At 43.4% G+C, this 17,359-nt stretch overlaps 1 protein-coding gene across 1 annotated transcript; it reads right to left on the reverse strand.

Moving 5' to 3' along the window:
• Window positions 1–777: 777 nt before the first annotated feature.
• On the reverse strand, window positions 778–16,147 carry jazf1a (JAZF zinc finger 1a). The gene is made up of 5 exons (XM_044052269.1): window positions 15,851–16,147; window positions 8,405–8,477; window positions 7,276–7,472; window positions 5,809–5,978; window positions 778–4,261 (listed from the first exon to the last, which is right to left on the reverse strand). The coding sequence occupies exons 1-5, from the start codon at window positions 15,963–15,965 to the stop codon at window positions 4,085–4,087; spliced, it is 732 nt and encodes a 243-aa protein (XP_043908204.1). The 5' UTR covers window positions 15,966–16,147; the 3' UTR covers window positions 778–4,084.
• Window positions 16,148–17,359: the final 1,212 nt, after the last annotated feature.

The raw sequence follows: 17,359 nt of genomic DNA on the forward strand, positions 1-17,359 counted from the left end.
ATGACCATCATGATATTCAGGCCGTCTGCATTTATTTGGGATTTCGTGGCTGTAGATAACTTCAACTTTCAGTATCTGGCAGTTATTCAACCGTTTAGGAATTACGGTACTGAGAGGCGGAAGTCCTGAGGGCTACCGTAATGACAGGTATATGGGTGCAAATGTCTCTATTTCTCTGCTTTCCGGTAGTTTTCGAATTTTCTAGATATCGCAAATGGTCTATGAGTTACGGTAATGACAAAAACACATGCCATGGTAACAGAGGGGTTAAAAGAAAGATGTGTTCTTGTCGTTATCGTACCCTCACTACCCGGGATATTTCTTTACAATAAGTAGGATTCTCTTGTATATAAAAAAAAAAGTGCTTCATCATTTCTTTCTTTCCTGAAAAGAGGCAAGAAATTTTTTGTAGTGTAAATGCAGACAGAGATATGAATATGTAATGTCCTAAAGAGTCACCAGAGTGAGTATATTTATCTGATGAAGAGCGTTTCTACTTGGGAAGTGATCTCCGAGTCCTCCCCGAGCTCCTGAACGAACGTATGATCGCGTCAAAGACATCGACAAAACAACAACAAACAACAAAAAAACAAAAACAGCACTATGTTTCCATGTATCTGCACTAAATAAGGCTTTATTCTGAATGTACTGTACATATATATGAAAGCAAGTGTGCAGCGACTCTCTCGCGAGTGCATCGCTGTCGTGACGACCCAGCCTCCCCTCACTGTTACCGCCCCCCTCATGCTTAAGTGATGAAACAGTGAATGACCAATGATGTTTAACTTCCTGGTGTGCACTTTCCAGTCTTTGGTCTGTCCCTATAAAGGTGGGCATATTGAGGGGATATTATTGTAGACTGCAGGACACTTGAGTTACACTTTTTTTTTTCCTGTTATGTACTTCCACTACCCCCCACCCCCCCAAGTTGCAACTGTGAAAAGTCATCTGTGTGCAGCGCCTCTGTGTCGGCCCTCATGAGTGAATGTCATTTGTGTGTGTGTGTGTGCGTGCGCGTCTCTCACGGAGCCTCATCATCTTCAGTGCTTGTCTATTTTTCTGTCATTACAAAGGAAAACTGTCACAGTGTTTGAATCAGGCTTTAAAAATTGCACATGCCCAGTAATCACAAGGCAAAAGAGTGTGTCTGCGTCTGTGTGTGCGTGTGTGTGTGTGACGTGTCCGCTGCAGCCCTTTCACGTAAGAATGTCCAGATGGTTTTGAGTGTGTACTTCAGAGATCTTTATCAATAAAGTAAGCTTGTCTAAATGCATTTCACTCCCTCGTGCTTCGTCTGGATTTCAAAAATGAAGACAGGAACTCCACCTTTTTTTTGAGTTTGAGCCGTGTAGCTTTTGACTTTATTTTTGCACTTTTTTTAATTGTTTTTTTTTTTTTCAATTTCAGTCGTTTCCTGTTTACATAAAAGCAGCTTCTCTTTTTTTTTGTAATATATATAGAAAGTACAGTTTGACATCATTTACAAGTCACTCTGCTCACAACCTCTTGTCCCCCCCGATACAAAAAAGGACACGTTGGTCTCCACATTACATACGAAAATATAATTTAAAAGCACTTGACAAAAGACGCACATTACAATACATTCAATGTACACAATATACTGAAAGCCCTCCCTCAGCCCCTCCTCCTGCACACAGCCTCCACTCCTCCAGTCCCATATGTGTAATACTGCTAATGGCCCTCCTGTTGAGATCAAACTATTGCCATGGCGACAGCCGTGTCCATGAAGCAGGGGGGGTTGGTTTAACAAGTGTTTGACAGAGCTTAAATGTGGAGACTCTCAGTCACCCTCCAGCTTGGCTGCATCTCCCCCCTTACGATGACTGCCAGGAATGAGGCTATCTCCTGGGTTTAGTGTGGATCTGGTCCAACTTGTTGACTCTTTTGTGCTTGTTTGTTAAAGCTGTCGTGCAAACCCTTAAAATATACACACACAAACACTCCCCCCCCGTCAGGTCTGATAGTATTGCTCGACGGAGCCAAAGGGACTTGGCGTACGAACAAATGTCACATCATTTCTGTTCACGAACACCAAACCAAAGGCAATAACATCAAGAAATGTTACCACACTGTCAGAAAATTACATTAAACATAAAATACGGGGGTAAAATGATCCATCAAATGTTTCTTAAAATGTCACATTCTCAGTGAAATTGCTTGGTCAAAAAGTTACCGAACCAAATGAAGTATTTTCCATGGTCATAGCTGCTCGGAGGGCAGGAGGGTGTGTGCACATCAGAGGTCACTGTACCTTTTGAAAATGAAAAACAAAGGCTCAAAAAACGTTGAGCCTTCGACCTTAAACGTCTTGTGGCGTGATGGAAGGGAAATCATGTCACGAATGAAGGTGTCTTGGCACGGCGGTGTAGGTGCAGCACCGCTCTTGGTTTTCTAGAGGCAATAAACGAAAAAAAAAGGATCCCGGTTCAGGACGATAAACACTACATGACACGACAGCGCCGGCCGGCCAACCCGGCCATCTACTCGACCGCCCTGCTCTACAGGAGTCGAACCAAGCCGGGCCTGGCGCTGAGAACACACACACACACACTGACAACAGTTAACACTTAAGAGGCTGATGATTCATCTGGAAAACAAGACACACAGATGCAGCACTCACTCATTCACTTCACATCGCGTTCGTACATACAGTGAACTGGAATGCCATTGATTACAACACACACAAAATGACAGGTTGCAGGTGGTAAGAACACACCAATCCACCCTCTCCTTTCATACAGTTTCTCACAGTACGACACAGAAAGCATGCATGTCGACATTCTGTCAAAAGTACATCCGTCCATCGGCACGTTGTGGAGGCGTGTGACGGACAAGGAAAAACCACTGCCACGCGCTTTAGCGACCTACGGCTCCAAACTACTCGAACCCACGCCCCGTCCCCCCGCCCCGCCCCAACCCCCCCACCCCCTCTTCAGGCACATGGTATGATCAATGTTTGGCAGTGAAGAGCTGTTGGCAATGATCATGGGAAATGAAAACGACAACAAAGATCTTGGCAAGTGGGAAGTTTTAGTTCGATGCTTAACCTGCTCTTTCACAGCTCTGGCACTCTGCGTGAATGAGGACACACCGGAGATGCGCGTGTAATACAGACGACGAGGCTTTTTCTGTGTGGATGAAATGGGATCTGTTGGCCCGGTCCTTGTTCAAATACGTCTCTCTTCCTGGTCAACAGCGAGTTTGGCGAGAGAGAGAAAGAGAGAGGGAGAGAACTGGTCCTCTGAAGTGACAAATCTCAGCAAATTCATCAAGTAATGCATGAAAGGAACGCTTTTTTTTTTTTTTACTCGCTCATAGGAAAAGAACACTATCTAAAACACTGACGTAAATATATATAAAATAAAGCTTGAAAATAAAGTGTAACTATGTATACGCTCATGAATACCTTTTATATATTTTATGTACACGTACATATCTGTCTATTGTTTTTTTTAATATATCAATATATCTGTTTTGTTTAAGTATAACTGCACTCTCGTACTCAAACCCCGCCCCCGAGAAGTTCCTGTGAAAGCTCCGATCTGAGCTCAGCGAAGTCGTTGACACTCCCCGAGACGGGCGTGTGAAAAAAGGCATGAGCTCAAATTGGCGCCAAAAAACAACTTCATCCCCACGCAAAGACGTGCAAGAGAAAAAAGGGGCCGGGCTTAGTTGCACTTCCTGTTTCTCTTTCCCTCTCTCTTCTTCCATTTGTTTTTTGTCTTTTCTCTCTGTTTTTTTTTTTTTTTTTACAGTTAGCACCTTATATGAGTCAAATAATAAGAACAACGAAAAGAATAATAATATTGTGATAGCATATACGAATGTGCAAATGTACAACAATAAAAATACTACAAAGATACTTTTTCTTTCAAAAAATACAAGTGATATAACATGGATAGAAAAAAAAACAACGTAACACAACAAATAAAAATATTAAGAACTTAAAGCATGCACTTGATCCTTTAGTGTGTGGAATGGGAATTTAAAAAAAGAAAAGAAAAGGAAAGTCAGGATTGAATAGGGCTATGTTTGGGGCAGATGTCTGGCACTACCGCACGCTCTAGCCTTGAATCTTGCGCAGGATTTCGGTGGAGACAGGCGGGTGGAAGTTGATGGTGTGGTGTCTCAGGCCCTGTGACGTCTTGTAGCTCTTGCCACAGCGACACTTGAAGGGCTTCCTCACGCGGATCTGCGTGCGGTGGCCGTTCTTGGCATGGTACTTGATGCCGTTCACATTCTGCAGTGACAGGAGCAAAGAGAAGACAGGGACAGAGAGTGAGGCCATGGATGCCAGCGCGTGGTTATTGTATCATTGCACAAACATGCGCTGCGAAGAAATGTCTTTTGATACGACTCCAGGACTTCATCGACTCCAGGGTGAAAGCACGTAAACCTGTTGTATTACACACAAAGATCAAACAACACTTGAAACATCTCTTTGACTGATCATCAGCCCAAACCTCTCATGCCATGTATCATTAACGTCGATGTAAACTCAAAGGTGCTCCAAGAAAGTGTTCTGCAACTGTTCCAAAAGGGAACATCTCGTATCGTAACATCTGTCGTGTTAAAAACCTGTGTCACTGTCAGAAAAGTCAGTTTTATGACAGGCACTTAACAAACGTCAGGTCGCAACCAACTCCTGTCCTGCTTTCACTGAGGACACACACACACACAAATAAATCAATGCTGTGATTTACTTGTCAACAAACAAAGAAATGGCAGATACATTATTGTGCGAGTCACACTTTTGCTCTTGTTGATTTATAATCAAAAAGTGGGTCCTCAAATAAAACAGTCTAGGAAACAGAATATAATCCTATAATCCTAAATATGATAGTTTGCTATTGTCATGACCAGTGAGCAATATTGTGTACATATGTATACATATATATATATATATATATATATATATATATACATACAATATTTTTTCAGGCATGTAACACATTATGTGAAATATCATCATGGATATCATTATTGTGTTGTCGTCATGTGATTTGAAGCCAATTTCCCAGAGAGTTTAGCCTTTTTCTTTTTTATCTCACATGACTGAGATAAAAAGAGACGGGGCAATGTCCCAAGATTTGGGTCTGGACATTCTCTGTAGTTTACCGCTCACATGTGACAAATGCACCGGGGACACTGACTGACTCGGACTCATTCATAACCGAAGGAGAATCTCCAGAGGATGTGGCGGAGGTTGTGGCGCCTGGCTTGATCCTGCAGGAAGCAGGACGCTCATTCACTCGCTTGCGGATCCTCCAGAGTTTCTCCTGCCCCGTTCTCACATTAACCCGCTCGGACATTAACTGGAGATTACAGTGAGAGGCTGGCAGAAGGGTCTCTGGAGAATCTCCAGAGCGATTTCTGTGGACATTAGCATTCAGAGAATCTCTGGAGCTTAACTGTAAACAATGTCGGAGCTTTGTGAAAACCCTGGTGGGAAAGCCCGGGAAGAAGAAAACATATGCGGACAGATTCAGAGTGAAAGCGAATGTGGCTTTCTCCCACGTCACCGTATTTGGTTTAAAAATAGCATGAAATGAGTTATTCCCACACTGTCAATTAGCTAAAGAGCGGGAGGAACAAGCTGAAAGAGGTTTATTGTGACCAGTCAGAATCTAATTCAACCGAAGCAAATGCCATGATGCACTTTCTTATTTATCAAAGCTTCCGATCACGACATTCGGGATTTGTAAAGTCCAGACATGTGACACTCAGACAGAAGGCCTAGTGTGTCCTGTGGCTGCTCGGCAGCGTCCCACGTCCCACTCCTCTTACCTTGTATCTCTTCTTGCAGCCAGGGACAGGGCAGGCAAACGGCTTCTCCTCTCCCCCGTTCATGCACATGGAGCTGAGGATGGACTCGGAGCTGATGGCACTTTCTGTGGTCCACGACTCATCGCTGTCTGACTCCTCGTAGTCTACCTCCTCCTCGTCATACTCGCTGCCTGGAGGCACAGCGGAGACATGCACCACGCAACAACAAAAAAAAAGACTCATTACACATGAAATATGGAGGGGTTTTACCCCGAAAGGAATGTACCAAAACAGACTTATTTTTCTAATTAATACTTTTCTCTGTATTCTTCAGTGATGCATCATTAGTAGCCACTGTGAGTGTGGGGCGTGGACAAAAAAACAGCTTCATATGTGTGTGTGTCTGCTTCTGTGTGTGAGTCAAAACACAAGGATTGGCACCAAGAAAGAGATCATTAAGTGGGAGTGATCCCTGGAAAAAGTGCTTTGCTAAGTGCCGAACATTTTCCACTCTTGCACACACGCACACACACACACACACACACAGGTTCCCATTGACTTCCATTCATTCAACTTAACCAGCTCCTCAGAAATAAGGTTCAGCCTCATTAGGACCAGGTTTTGGTCTCCATGGGGACTACTGGTCCAGTGTTTGAGTTGGAAAGGGTCATAAAGAGGCAACAAAATACAACAAGCGTCCACATGACAGCGTCCACATTACTGAAAGGTACACACACACACACATGTACACATAAAGTCCCAGTGACCCCCCACCATCTCACAGGAAATGCTGCACCTCAGCATGAGGAAATGGATGGCACCCTGGCACATGTTGAAAGACTCGGTGTGTGTGTGTGTGTGTGTGTGTGTCTCTGTGTGTGTGTAGCCGTGCTGCTGTATCAGCCCAGACCTAAGGCTGCGTTTGGAACCATTTGGGCTAGAATTGGACATCTGCTTCTGGGCTGCACAACACACGGCCCCCATGCAAACACACAGCAGGACAGCTGCTATGTAATTAGCAGAGTGTTGACTGGTCTGCTCACTGCAGGAGCCACCGAGCCTAGCACACAAACAACACACACACACACACACACACACACTTACAGACAGTTATTGGCGGTTTTGCCTCTTCCACTTTTTGTCTGATGAAAGACTGGGAAGCTGGTTTTAATTTTTTTTTTTTTCAAGAAAAGACTGGCTTTAAAGGTCCAAAACATTAACAACGTATCCCAAAAATAGCTTTTTATGGTTAAAAGTGAATCATTTGTGGTTGGTGTTTTACAGGTTGCATTATTATTTAATACGAGGTGAGCTTGGCAGATAGGGTGCAGTTATGTTTTTAATTTTCGTGATGAAATGAGCTTTGTTCCATTCAGGTTAAACAAACCTTTGTTTGCTCCATTTTTTTTAAAAACACATTTATTCACCGCGCACACACACGCAATCTATCTGTCTTCCTCTCACACACACACGCACATGTGGTCATACCTGTAGGTGTGCTGCTGCGGAAGGAGGAGGACGGGGTAATGGGGGGCGTGACCGGAGGTGTCAAGTTACCACTTGTGTGGCGGGGAGGCGTGGCCGTGCTGTTTCTGGACACGCCGCCCGTGATGGACAGGGACAGTTTGGGCGTGGCTTTCTTTTTCATGGTCTCCTGTTCCCGGCGCGCCGCGTCTGTCATGAACCTGAGGACAAGAATATGTTGCGACACGTTAAAGAGGTTAAAAAATGTGTAGTTTTATGTTAGCTTATTTATTTGTAATGAACTTTATCATGTAATCATGCTCAAAAGTCCTGTTGGTTTTACCATAAATGAATTATCACACCTTATATCTCCTTAAAAACACATTTGACATGTCAACCTTTGCTTTTATTATAATTTATAACTTGGCTACATTCATTATTTGGGCTTTTGTCTGCCCTCTCTATCAGTTATTGTTGATCAAATTATCAAAAGCAATTTATTTAAAAAGGTAACACGGTGATCCGACAAGACACGTTTTCAGTGATACTGTTTACGCTACCTGTGACTTTCTATTGTGCTGTAATGAAAGGTTTGATATCATCTAATTATGGCTGTTCTACTGTTTTCAGTCGGAAGTCTGATCTTTAACAAGACACGACTGAGCCGCTGAATGAGCTGCCCTTTTAAGTGTACAGTCGTCACAACACTGTACAGTGAAGAGTTGACATTTACAACCTCGCCACTTGAACAATTACCACAAAAAACAAACCTCTCGCTCTCCTCTTCGACGTTATCGTGTGATTTAATGGGACATTAGTGCGACGTGACACGTTGGTTCACCACAACAAAACAGACGCACTCATCACACACACACACATAAATATCATAATCCTGAAACGCCACATTTGGGCTGCGCCGGTCGTAGGTCAGGGAGTCAGGAGTGATTGTCTTGTGTGGTTTCCTGTGCTGGTGTGGGGGTGAGTCACTGCTGTGTCTATGGGAAGACATCGGGCTGTGGAACCACTTCCCACAAGCCACATGAACGAACACACACGTTCAACCGCACACACACGCACGGTCTTTCAGTGGTGGAGCAATGCTGCCCTCTATAGATGGAACGCCTTTGGAAAAAGCATGTGTGTGTGAGTGTACCTGTTTATGTAGCTTAGGGCCAGATAAGTGGGCTGCTGTTGCTCCTGCTTCTCCAGAACCCGCGGGTCTGTGTCTGAAAGAGAGAGAAAGAGAGAGAGAGAGAGAGAGAGAGAGAGAGAGAGATTAATCATGACTCTGTGGAGGGAAAATGTCGAGTGAATACTCTTAGTATGTCACTGACTCATGCTTCCATTCTTCCTGCCAGACTAGCTGATATATAAGTGTGTACTTCTCACACTGCATTCTCTGTGTTTGCTCATAATATATAGCAGGGCTGCAGATTCATTTCAAATGCTCTCATAAGCGCTGGATTATTACGCCAGCTCCAAAACCTCTTTAATTTAGTGCCGACGTCTTTCCCTAAGTGACCCAAGGCGGCTTAATCATCGCCAGAGTCTGGATGTTGCAAAGAGGAAGTTTGTTGTCGAGTGAAGCGGCGTCGAGGAGCCTGTGATGAATGTACGCAGTGTGTTGCTCAAAACACACACACGCGCTTTTTTCCAGTTGCCCTGCTAAGTCAGTAACACTACAGTAGGCAACTTCCACCGCCTGAGGGAAACAGTGTTAAATTTAAAGCGCCCCACCATCCCAGTGCCTGGAAAACAGCACCGACACAAGTGTGCATGAAAACATCTGTGAGAAACCAGTGCCACCAAGTGTTCAACGGGTGAACATTCGGAGGGATACAACCTCAAAAAAAAAAAAAAGAAGAAGAAGAAGCCTATAGTTAGGTTTATGTGCATGTAATATATCATAATTATCACCATGTATGTAATGACTAGTAGATGTATTAAATTTCAGAATTTAATCATATTTGCACTCCTGGACGCTCCTTCCAGCTAGTAAGTGTGTGTGTGCGTGCATGTGTGTGTGAGTTGGCCCTCTTAGCCCTTTGGTTTCCAGGCTTTCACACCTCATAATTAAAAAAGAATGCAGACTTCCCACTGTGCAGAAGAACACCAGGGAGACCAGCCAACACGAAAACACGCAGGAAGAGAAATGCACAACACTACTGTGAATGCTGCTGCTGCTGCTGCTGCTTCCTATACATCTATATACACATAGCACTGGAATGGCAAGGAAAAGAAATAAAGATGCAGCGGCATGGAACCATGATCTCTCACACACACAAACACACACACTACCACTCATCTGAGGTGGTCCACTGAGGTGGTCTTTGACCGTCTTTTATAGCGGAGCCTTAATAATCCTACCTGCTGCTCAGATGTAGAGACCAGAGCTCTCTGCATGCCGCATTAACACACATGCACGCACGCACACACGCACACACACACACACACACACACACAGACACACACACTTAGACCTACAGCACTGACAAAAGCTGTCTGACAAACACTTTTTACGGCAGTGCTGTTTGAGACATAATCTGACTATAAATGACTTAGCCCTGATATTGATGTCATGACGTTGTTTTTGTTAGCATGCATCAACTGGCAGATGTCAGAATATTTACAAACCAGAATTGTGGAAAGTGTGCGTAGCAGAGCTGAAACAATGCGTAAATACTAATACTAATCAACAAAACAGTCATTTTAGTTGCGACACAATCAAAATATTCAGCTTCCCCTCATTTGACAATAGTAAAAATGAATTATTGTTTAGTTTTGTTCTGACAAAGCGACAAATCAATCGAGTACAAACAAATAAAATAATCTAAATGGCAATGCAGAGGTAAAACCAATGACTTCCAGATTTTCAATTGACTCTTAAAAGCATACTAATCCAATCTGATCTGTCATTATAGCTGCACATATACAGCTAAACTGGAACGGCCCCAGTGAAGTGCTCTTAGATAATATAATATAATGTCTGTTGGCACAAAATGCAGCTTTCACAAGACAACATCCTGACAGATTCATCACCATTGAACCATCACAGAAGAATAATATGGCACATTGACAAAAAAATCATCAGCGCCACAAGACTTTTTTTTTCTCCCAGGCCCATGATGTCAAAAAAAACATATTTCAAATACCAGTAAAGTTGTGCATGGGATCTTGTCAGTGTCTGATATAGGAGTCACCACCTTTGTACAACACGCATGCCGTGGCAAGTGCAAATGTGTTTTTTTTACAATTCAAACGAGAACAGAAGTCAATGTGCCTGAGAGCATTTTCAAACTAAATAATCGAACTGCAAAGAAACAAAGCTGCGACACTGAACTCTGTCAGGTTTACATCTGTGACCTGGGAAACCCCACAGCTTTGAACGTGGCTTTCCAAAACTGACCGACTGCATGGCGCCTCATCGACACGACACTACTCAACAAAGACAAGCAGTCCCAGCCACCACATTAGCGAGGTCAGTGGAATAAATATCCCCTGATTGAATAAAGTCAGCAAAGTGTGAAATAAAAAGTGAATAGTGCTGACGGGGGAAAAATGTTCTGCAGATTTCATATGTGGTTAGGTTGAGGTTAGGGTTAGGCCATGACTAGGTATGGTTAAGGTAAAGCTTTATTTAGGGTGTCCAAGTAAATAGAAGTCAGTGTGACTTTAAATGAGTAGCTACACAAATCTGTGTGTGTGTGTGTGTGTGTGTGTGTGTGTGTGTGTGTGTGTGTGCTCAGAGACAGACAGAGAGAGAGAGAAGAAGTTGGGAGGCAGGGTGTTATAGTGAGCCAGGTGCACGTAAATGTTCACCGCTTTTATGACTTCCACTCACCTAGCAGGACAGGAAGCTACAACCTACAGGCACACACACACACACACACTTACAGACACCAACTCTGACATAACCACAACTCGTCTAACTCTTACCACTGACCAGAAAAATTTACTCTTTCCCCCCCAAGTTGGACAAACACTTGCCGATTATGTGACATTAAATGCAAATGTTGCCCCCCAAAAGTAGCCTATAACAGACACACGTGGAGGAAAAAAAAGCGAAATAATGTCTTTCACTGGTTAAATTCCAGTGTGTGTGCCTGCGTGTGTACATTTAGTACATGTGCGCTGCATGCCTGAGACGCTGCAGACTCACCAGGGTCCATAAATATCTCACTAATTAGCATTCCTGCCATTAAAGGCAGCGCCCAATCAACAGCCACTCCACACATTTCAACACAGGCATCCATCTACTCCCAGCAGCGCACTGCTGCCCCCTGCTGAAGACATGGAGATTGCATGTGTGCTGTATGTGAACATGTGTATGGATGTGTGTGTGTGTGTGTTCAAACCAGGCCAAGAATGCGAGGTTTGTTCTGCAGTCTGCTAATTAAGCCACAGACAGCATTTTACCATGTTTCTGAAGCAGCAGGCAACCGGATGGATGGAGGGAGAGGAGGAGGATAGGGCGGGGAGGGGCTCTGTAATTACACTTCCCAGGGCTTGGTCGAGCGCTCAGGCTCTGCAAATTCCAAAAGGTGATCTTTGTGACTCACTGTGTGTGTGTGTGTGTGTGTGTGTGTACAGATGTATGTGTTGCGTGAAAAGACAGGGCCTGCAGTTTCCAGTTTGGGATGCCAGCCCACTAATTGCTGCACTACACCCTGACAGGTCGTTTAGGAAGTACGCCGAACACATTCCCTCACATGCACAAACACACACTCCTGTTACACCTCTGAAAGAAGGATGCGAAACCAGCTGGCACCTCAGGCCGGAATCTAAACTTTAAATCTTCTTATCATAACCGTGTACATGGGTTTTGAATGATCTTGTGTTTTCTTTGCCAGACGAAAAGAGACATTACTGTTTTGTATATTTTCTGGTATTTTATAGGCCACAGACTAAATACATTAATCAAAAAATAAATAAACAAATAACTTGCCAAATACCGAGCCAAAGCCATAAAACGAAAAATGGTGGAACTTAAAAACAAAACAATGGATTATTACTCATGAAATCTAAATGATCTAATGAATGACAAGAAATAATTATTGAATTTAAAAAAAAAGAAAAGAAGAAGTTAAAACTGCCTTTAAAAAACACATGTATCTACAAACCCACATGTATTTAATGCATAATGTATCAATTATCCAACAAAATGGCCACTTATTTAAAAAAACAATCAATTATATCATGCTCTTCTTGCATACTACAAGAAACAAATGCTGTACAAAAACAAATTCTGATCATTCACTTACTCTGTACACAGGCGTGTACATCACGTATTAACTCCAAAAACAAACTGTCAGCTGCAGGTCACAAGTTTGAATATCAGTTGGAATCTTAACGGCTTCTTCAACATGATGTGTTTGTATCAGTATTTTTCTTTCAGGCAGTGAGAAACAGGGCCTCATGTCCGCCGGGCTGACGGATTACGTCTTTAAAAATGATGTTATCAGCATTTTTTCGGTAGCGCTTACATTATCATACGATATTACAACATCATGTTGGCCAGGCTCCGAGTCACAGCTTGTCCCTTTGTTTCCAGCTGTAAGATTGACTCAAAAAAGTTGTGATGTTTGGGATTTCCCTGTTCTCAAACCCATATTTTTCCTTTCTTAATCTTCACTTTGAACTTTCTTAACCACTGCAAACCTCTATCTGCCTCCTCCCTCTCCCCCTCTCCCCCTCCCTCTCCCCCCTGCACAGCTTTGTTGATGTAAGAGGCAGGTATGTGCTTGTGCAGGTGAGAACACAACAAAGTGCGGCCGTGCGCACACGCAGGCAAACCTGACATCATTACATTCCTCAGACCTTACCGAGTCACCGCATAATGCCTCAACAACAGCACTGTGAACACACACAGATCACCGAACACATTTCCTCCTGTATTCAGATGTGATCTAAACAGTGCGGGCATCTTTGGACGCCTGCTCTGTCCTTTCTTGTGCGATGAGGTCAGCTCTCAGGAGCCACACATCGTCCTAGTTTTCTCACGGGAAGAATCACGATGGGATTTTCTGTCGTGTGCCGTATCAGAGAAAAGCGGGAGTCCGAAATAAGTCACAAAAAGGTGAGAAAACTGAGATCCCACAGGAGGGACCAAAAAAATCTGCCTTTTTAGGATGAGTGACACATAGGATGTCCTACCACAAGAGGGCAGCACAATCTATGGTAATGACCAAGTGTTTCGGGGCCCTCAGACATACTGCCTCACTTCTTTCTAACCACTATTTATGTCCGCTATCAGTGCCTGTTATCGCCCCCCAGATTATCTGATTTATGGATAGTGCCATCCTTTTTTTCATAACCAGTTTGCACAATGCAGGACAGACCACAAATCAAAGCAACCTGTTATCTACAAATCCTCAAGCAGCTTATCCGGCATCTCATGTTGAGGAGCTAAGGGGATCAAATTACCTTGACTTTTGACTGGTTATCGATTACACACCTTTGCACCACATCAAAAGCAAAGAAGAGACTGAGCTTAATGCCTCCACCATCCCCCTCCATCCATCCCTCCACCTCACTCCAATCCCCTCCATCTGTCACACTCATCCCTGTTGAAACTGATCCACGTGTAGTATTGATCAGATTAGTAGTGTATGTATAAGTGTGTGTTTGTGTAATTGTATTGGTTAGCGCTTTCTGACCTTTCTGGAAGTGACCAGTAGTCCTCTTGGAGACCAAAACCTGGTCATTATGAGGCAGCACCTGATTTCTACGTTTAGGGCTGAGAAATGAATTGTGGTTAGGTTAAGGTTAGGTATTAACTGGTATTGGTTGAGGGTTTGGAATAACTTTTGGTTGGGCTGCCTAAAAGAATGGAAGTCAATATTGTATCCTCAGAAGAATAGCTGCTTAAACCTGTGTGTGTGTGTGAGATCCTGACACAGCTGGTGACCTGCCACAGTATGAAGCGAGCACAGGGGATCGTCATTAAGTCAAGTAATTTAACTGGTGAACTGCTCTGTGCAAATGAAGGTTGTGGTCAAAGGTCATACCAAGAGCCAGATGGGGCAGATATCTGTTAGTGATTTTGTTCTTGAGACAGAGGAAACCTTGAAAATGAGTCGACTGATTCATGGGAAACATTGCGGTCCACAGCCACAGGTGATCTCCGGGTAAAACATATGAATGGACCCACAGACTCAACTCCACTTTCCCCCCCACGTACACAATTACACAAAACCCAAAAACAAACACATCAGTCCTGTCTCACATGTGACGTGACACCGCTCGATGTCCTCGTCATCACAGCTGGCTGCTCTGGAGCTCTCTTTGTTGGCGAGACAGCAGGTGTGCAATAACTCAGCCAATATACTGCCCCCTACCCCTTTAGAGACTGCCAGTTGCCATGGAAACAGGCTCAATGAAGCATCACCCCACAGCTTCATCTCCCTTTAAACTGACTACTCAGGATGGATACACGCCACAAATGACGATTAGTCCTGACTCTGTAAATATGATCTATAACAATAATAACATAATATATAATCTGATTTCAGCACAGGATAGATTTTGGTTTGTGACATAACATTTGGGAAAAGCTTCAGCTCAGTAGTCAAAATTGTACAGATTTACCATATGAGATACCATCAAAAATATGAACAACTCTATATTCTCATCCAAGAATGAGAACTTAAAAATATAGGAATTGCCTCCAACAAAGTTTTCGACCTTTTACTCACAATAACCTTGAAACCCTGGGTCAGATGTGTTTCTCTGCCATATCATTACTTAATTTAGATGTACACACTATTTTCATCTATTTTAATGGCTGTTAAAACTGTTGCCTGCAGTTCTTAACACAGTGGAATTAATCTCAATTGGTTGATAACAAATGTGAGTCATGCAAAAATGTATTTAATGCACAAACTTAATCAAACACTGCATAGTTCTATTTGCAGTAAGTTGTACTGATTTTTTTCAGCCTGTAACTGTATTTGACTACAATTAAATGACAGGTAACTGGGGTTTTACTGTCTGACGGAAAACTAATCAACAGCATCACGCTGGTGTAATTAAATTTTATTAAGTCCCTACATGTCTGCCACAATTTGGTTTAAATTAACACAGTGTCAGACGATGAATGCAGTAACACCAGGTTTAAATGGACAGCAAAAAAAGGTGACGACTTAAACTAAAAGGTGTTAAAAGCCACAGACTGAATACACACACGGAGACAGGCAGCCGCAGCAGCAGTGTGAAAGGAGCGGGAGCTGCGCTGCATCAGGTCTGGGAACGTAAACACACTCTCCCGCAGTGTTAGCTGAGAAACCGCTGCCTGCTCCAAATGCTAGTTACACCTATGAGACCTACGCGGCCCTCGTAGTCGAGTTACCGCTGCAAAAGGTAACAATAACAGTTACGGCACAACAGAAGCAAAAGGTTGACACTTGTTTTATATATAATTAGTGTTTGTCACGATAACTTAAGCCCCATAACGAGGAATAACTCCGGCGCCGATGAGCCTCGACAGGCAGCGGGCAGCAGGAATAGCGGAACGCCGAGCCGAGCCTATCTGCGTTTAGCTAACTAGCTTGCTAACCCCAGCTAGCCTCCTAGCTCCGTCCTCCCGTGTGGGCCGACTCACCGATGTGATTGTCCTCGATGTGGACGATGAGCTCGGCGAGAGTCTCGAACTGGAGACCGCAGCCGCCGAACCTGCAGGAATTGGAGAAAAACGAAGCGGCGGCGATGCCCGTCATGATTTCGGCGCTGGTGCATGCACTGGGTGGAGGGAAGGGAGGGTTCGAGGAGCCGGGGTGGTGAACGCGGAGGCAGAGGCTTTGGGTCCGGGGTGGGAGAGGGGCAGAGCAGCGCCGAGCAGCGGGGCAGATACCGGGCAGACAGACGGGACAGCGGCGGACGCAGCTGGGAGGAGGCGGGACGGTGGGGGTGGGGATGGATGGATGGATGGAGGGAGGAAGGAGGAAGGAGGAGGATGAGGAGGGCTGGTTGGTGGCACATACGTCATGACCTGTCTACCTGTAGGGATCGTTGATATACAGTTTACATTGTGCTTACTCCTGTTGTTATTTACCCAATTATTTTTCATAACGATCTATTGTAGTTATATATTTAACTATTTATTTATCTTTATATTAATTTCTTAAATAGATGTGGTCAATTATGCTATGTATATGTGTGTATACATACATACATTTGTACATTCATATGTTCATTAACCTGTTCATAGGTGCTGCAATTTAGTTATTGTGTTATCTGGTGAACACATCTTTTGTTAAATGAAATGAAATGTAAAGGTACAGTGCGTTACATTTAGGATGGTTTATTGGCATAAGTGTATTCTGCTTTGAAATGGTTTGCTTTTCATAGCCTAAAAACAGTGGTTCTCAAACTGTGGTATGTGTACCACCAGTGGTACCCAAGCTTTCTCTAGTGGTACTTGGAGGAAAATCAGAAATACTGTTCTACTGAATATACCATCACACAGGAATTTTGACTGGAGTGCGTGGAAAATGGATCAAAAAACAACATCATGTATCATTATTATTAAAGTTACCATATCTGGTACATTCGCTATATCAGTGTCTGACGTATGTGAGGAAGAGGATGACGATGAGGGAGCAAATTAACATCCGTAGCTGACTTTGTTTGTCCTATTTACACCACTGTATTTTAACATTGGCAATAGTGATATTACTTTTTCTCAGGTGGTACGAAAATTTGAGAACCACTGCTGAATATAATTAACCTTTTATATATACTTTAGACAAGGGCCTTGCTCACAGAGATGTGTCATCTTGCACCGACATGTTTCTACAGCAGCCCAAACAGATAAAATAAAGATTTTGAAGTGGAAGCTTACAACACAAACAGTAAAGAATTGGCAGAGAGAGTGGGAGAGTGTTGCGAAAGACTGCTTACATCCTATCTGGTATGAGAAAGCCACAGTAGTTCATTTACAAACTTAGTAGAGAGAGGGGTGAGAGGAGGTGACCTCCATTTGTTGCAATCACCATTAGATGTCACTACACACTTACAGACTGGGCCTTAAAATAAAATAATTGTATTTGATATATTTTGAGTTTAATAAGTTAAGTACATTAGATAACTAGGACATTTTCTTTAGCATCAC

Source organism: Solea senegalensis, linkage group LG20, assembly GCF_019176455.1.
Source record: "Solea senegalensis isolate Sse05_10M linkage group LG20, IFAPA_SoseM_1, whole genome shotgun sequence".
NCBI lineage: Eukaryota > Metazoa > Chordata > Actinopteri > Pleuronectiformes > Soleidae > Solea > Solea senegalensis.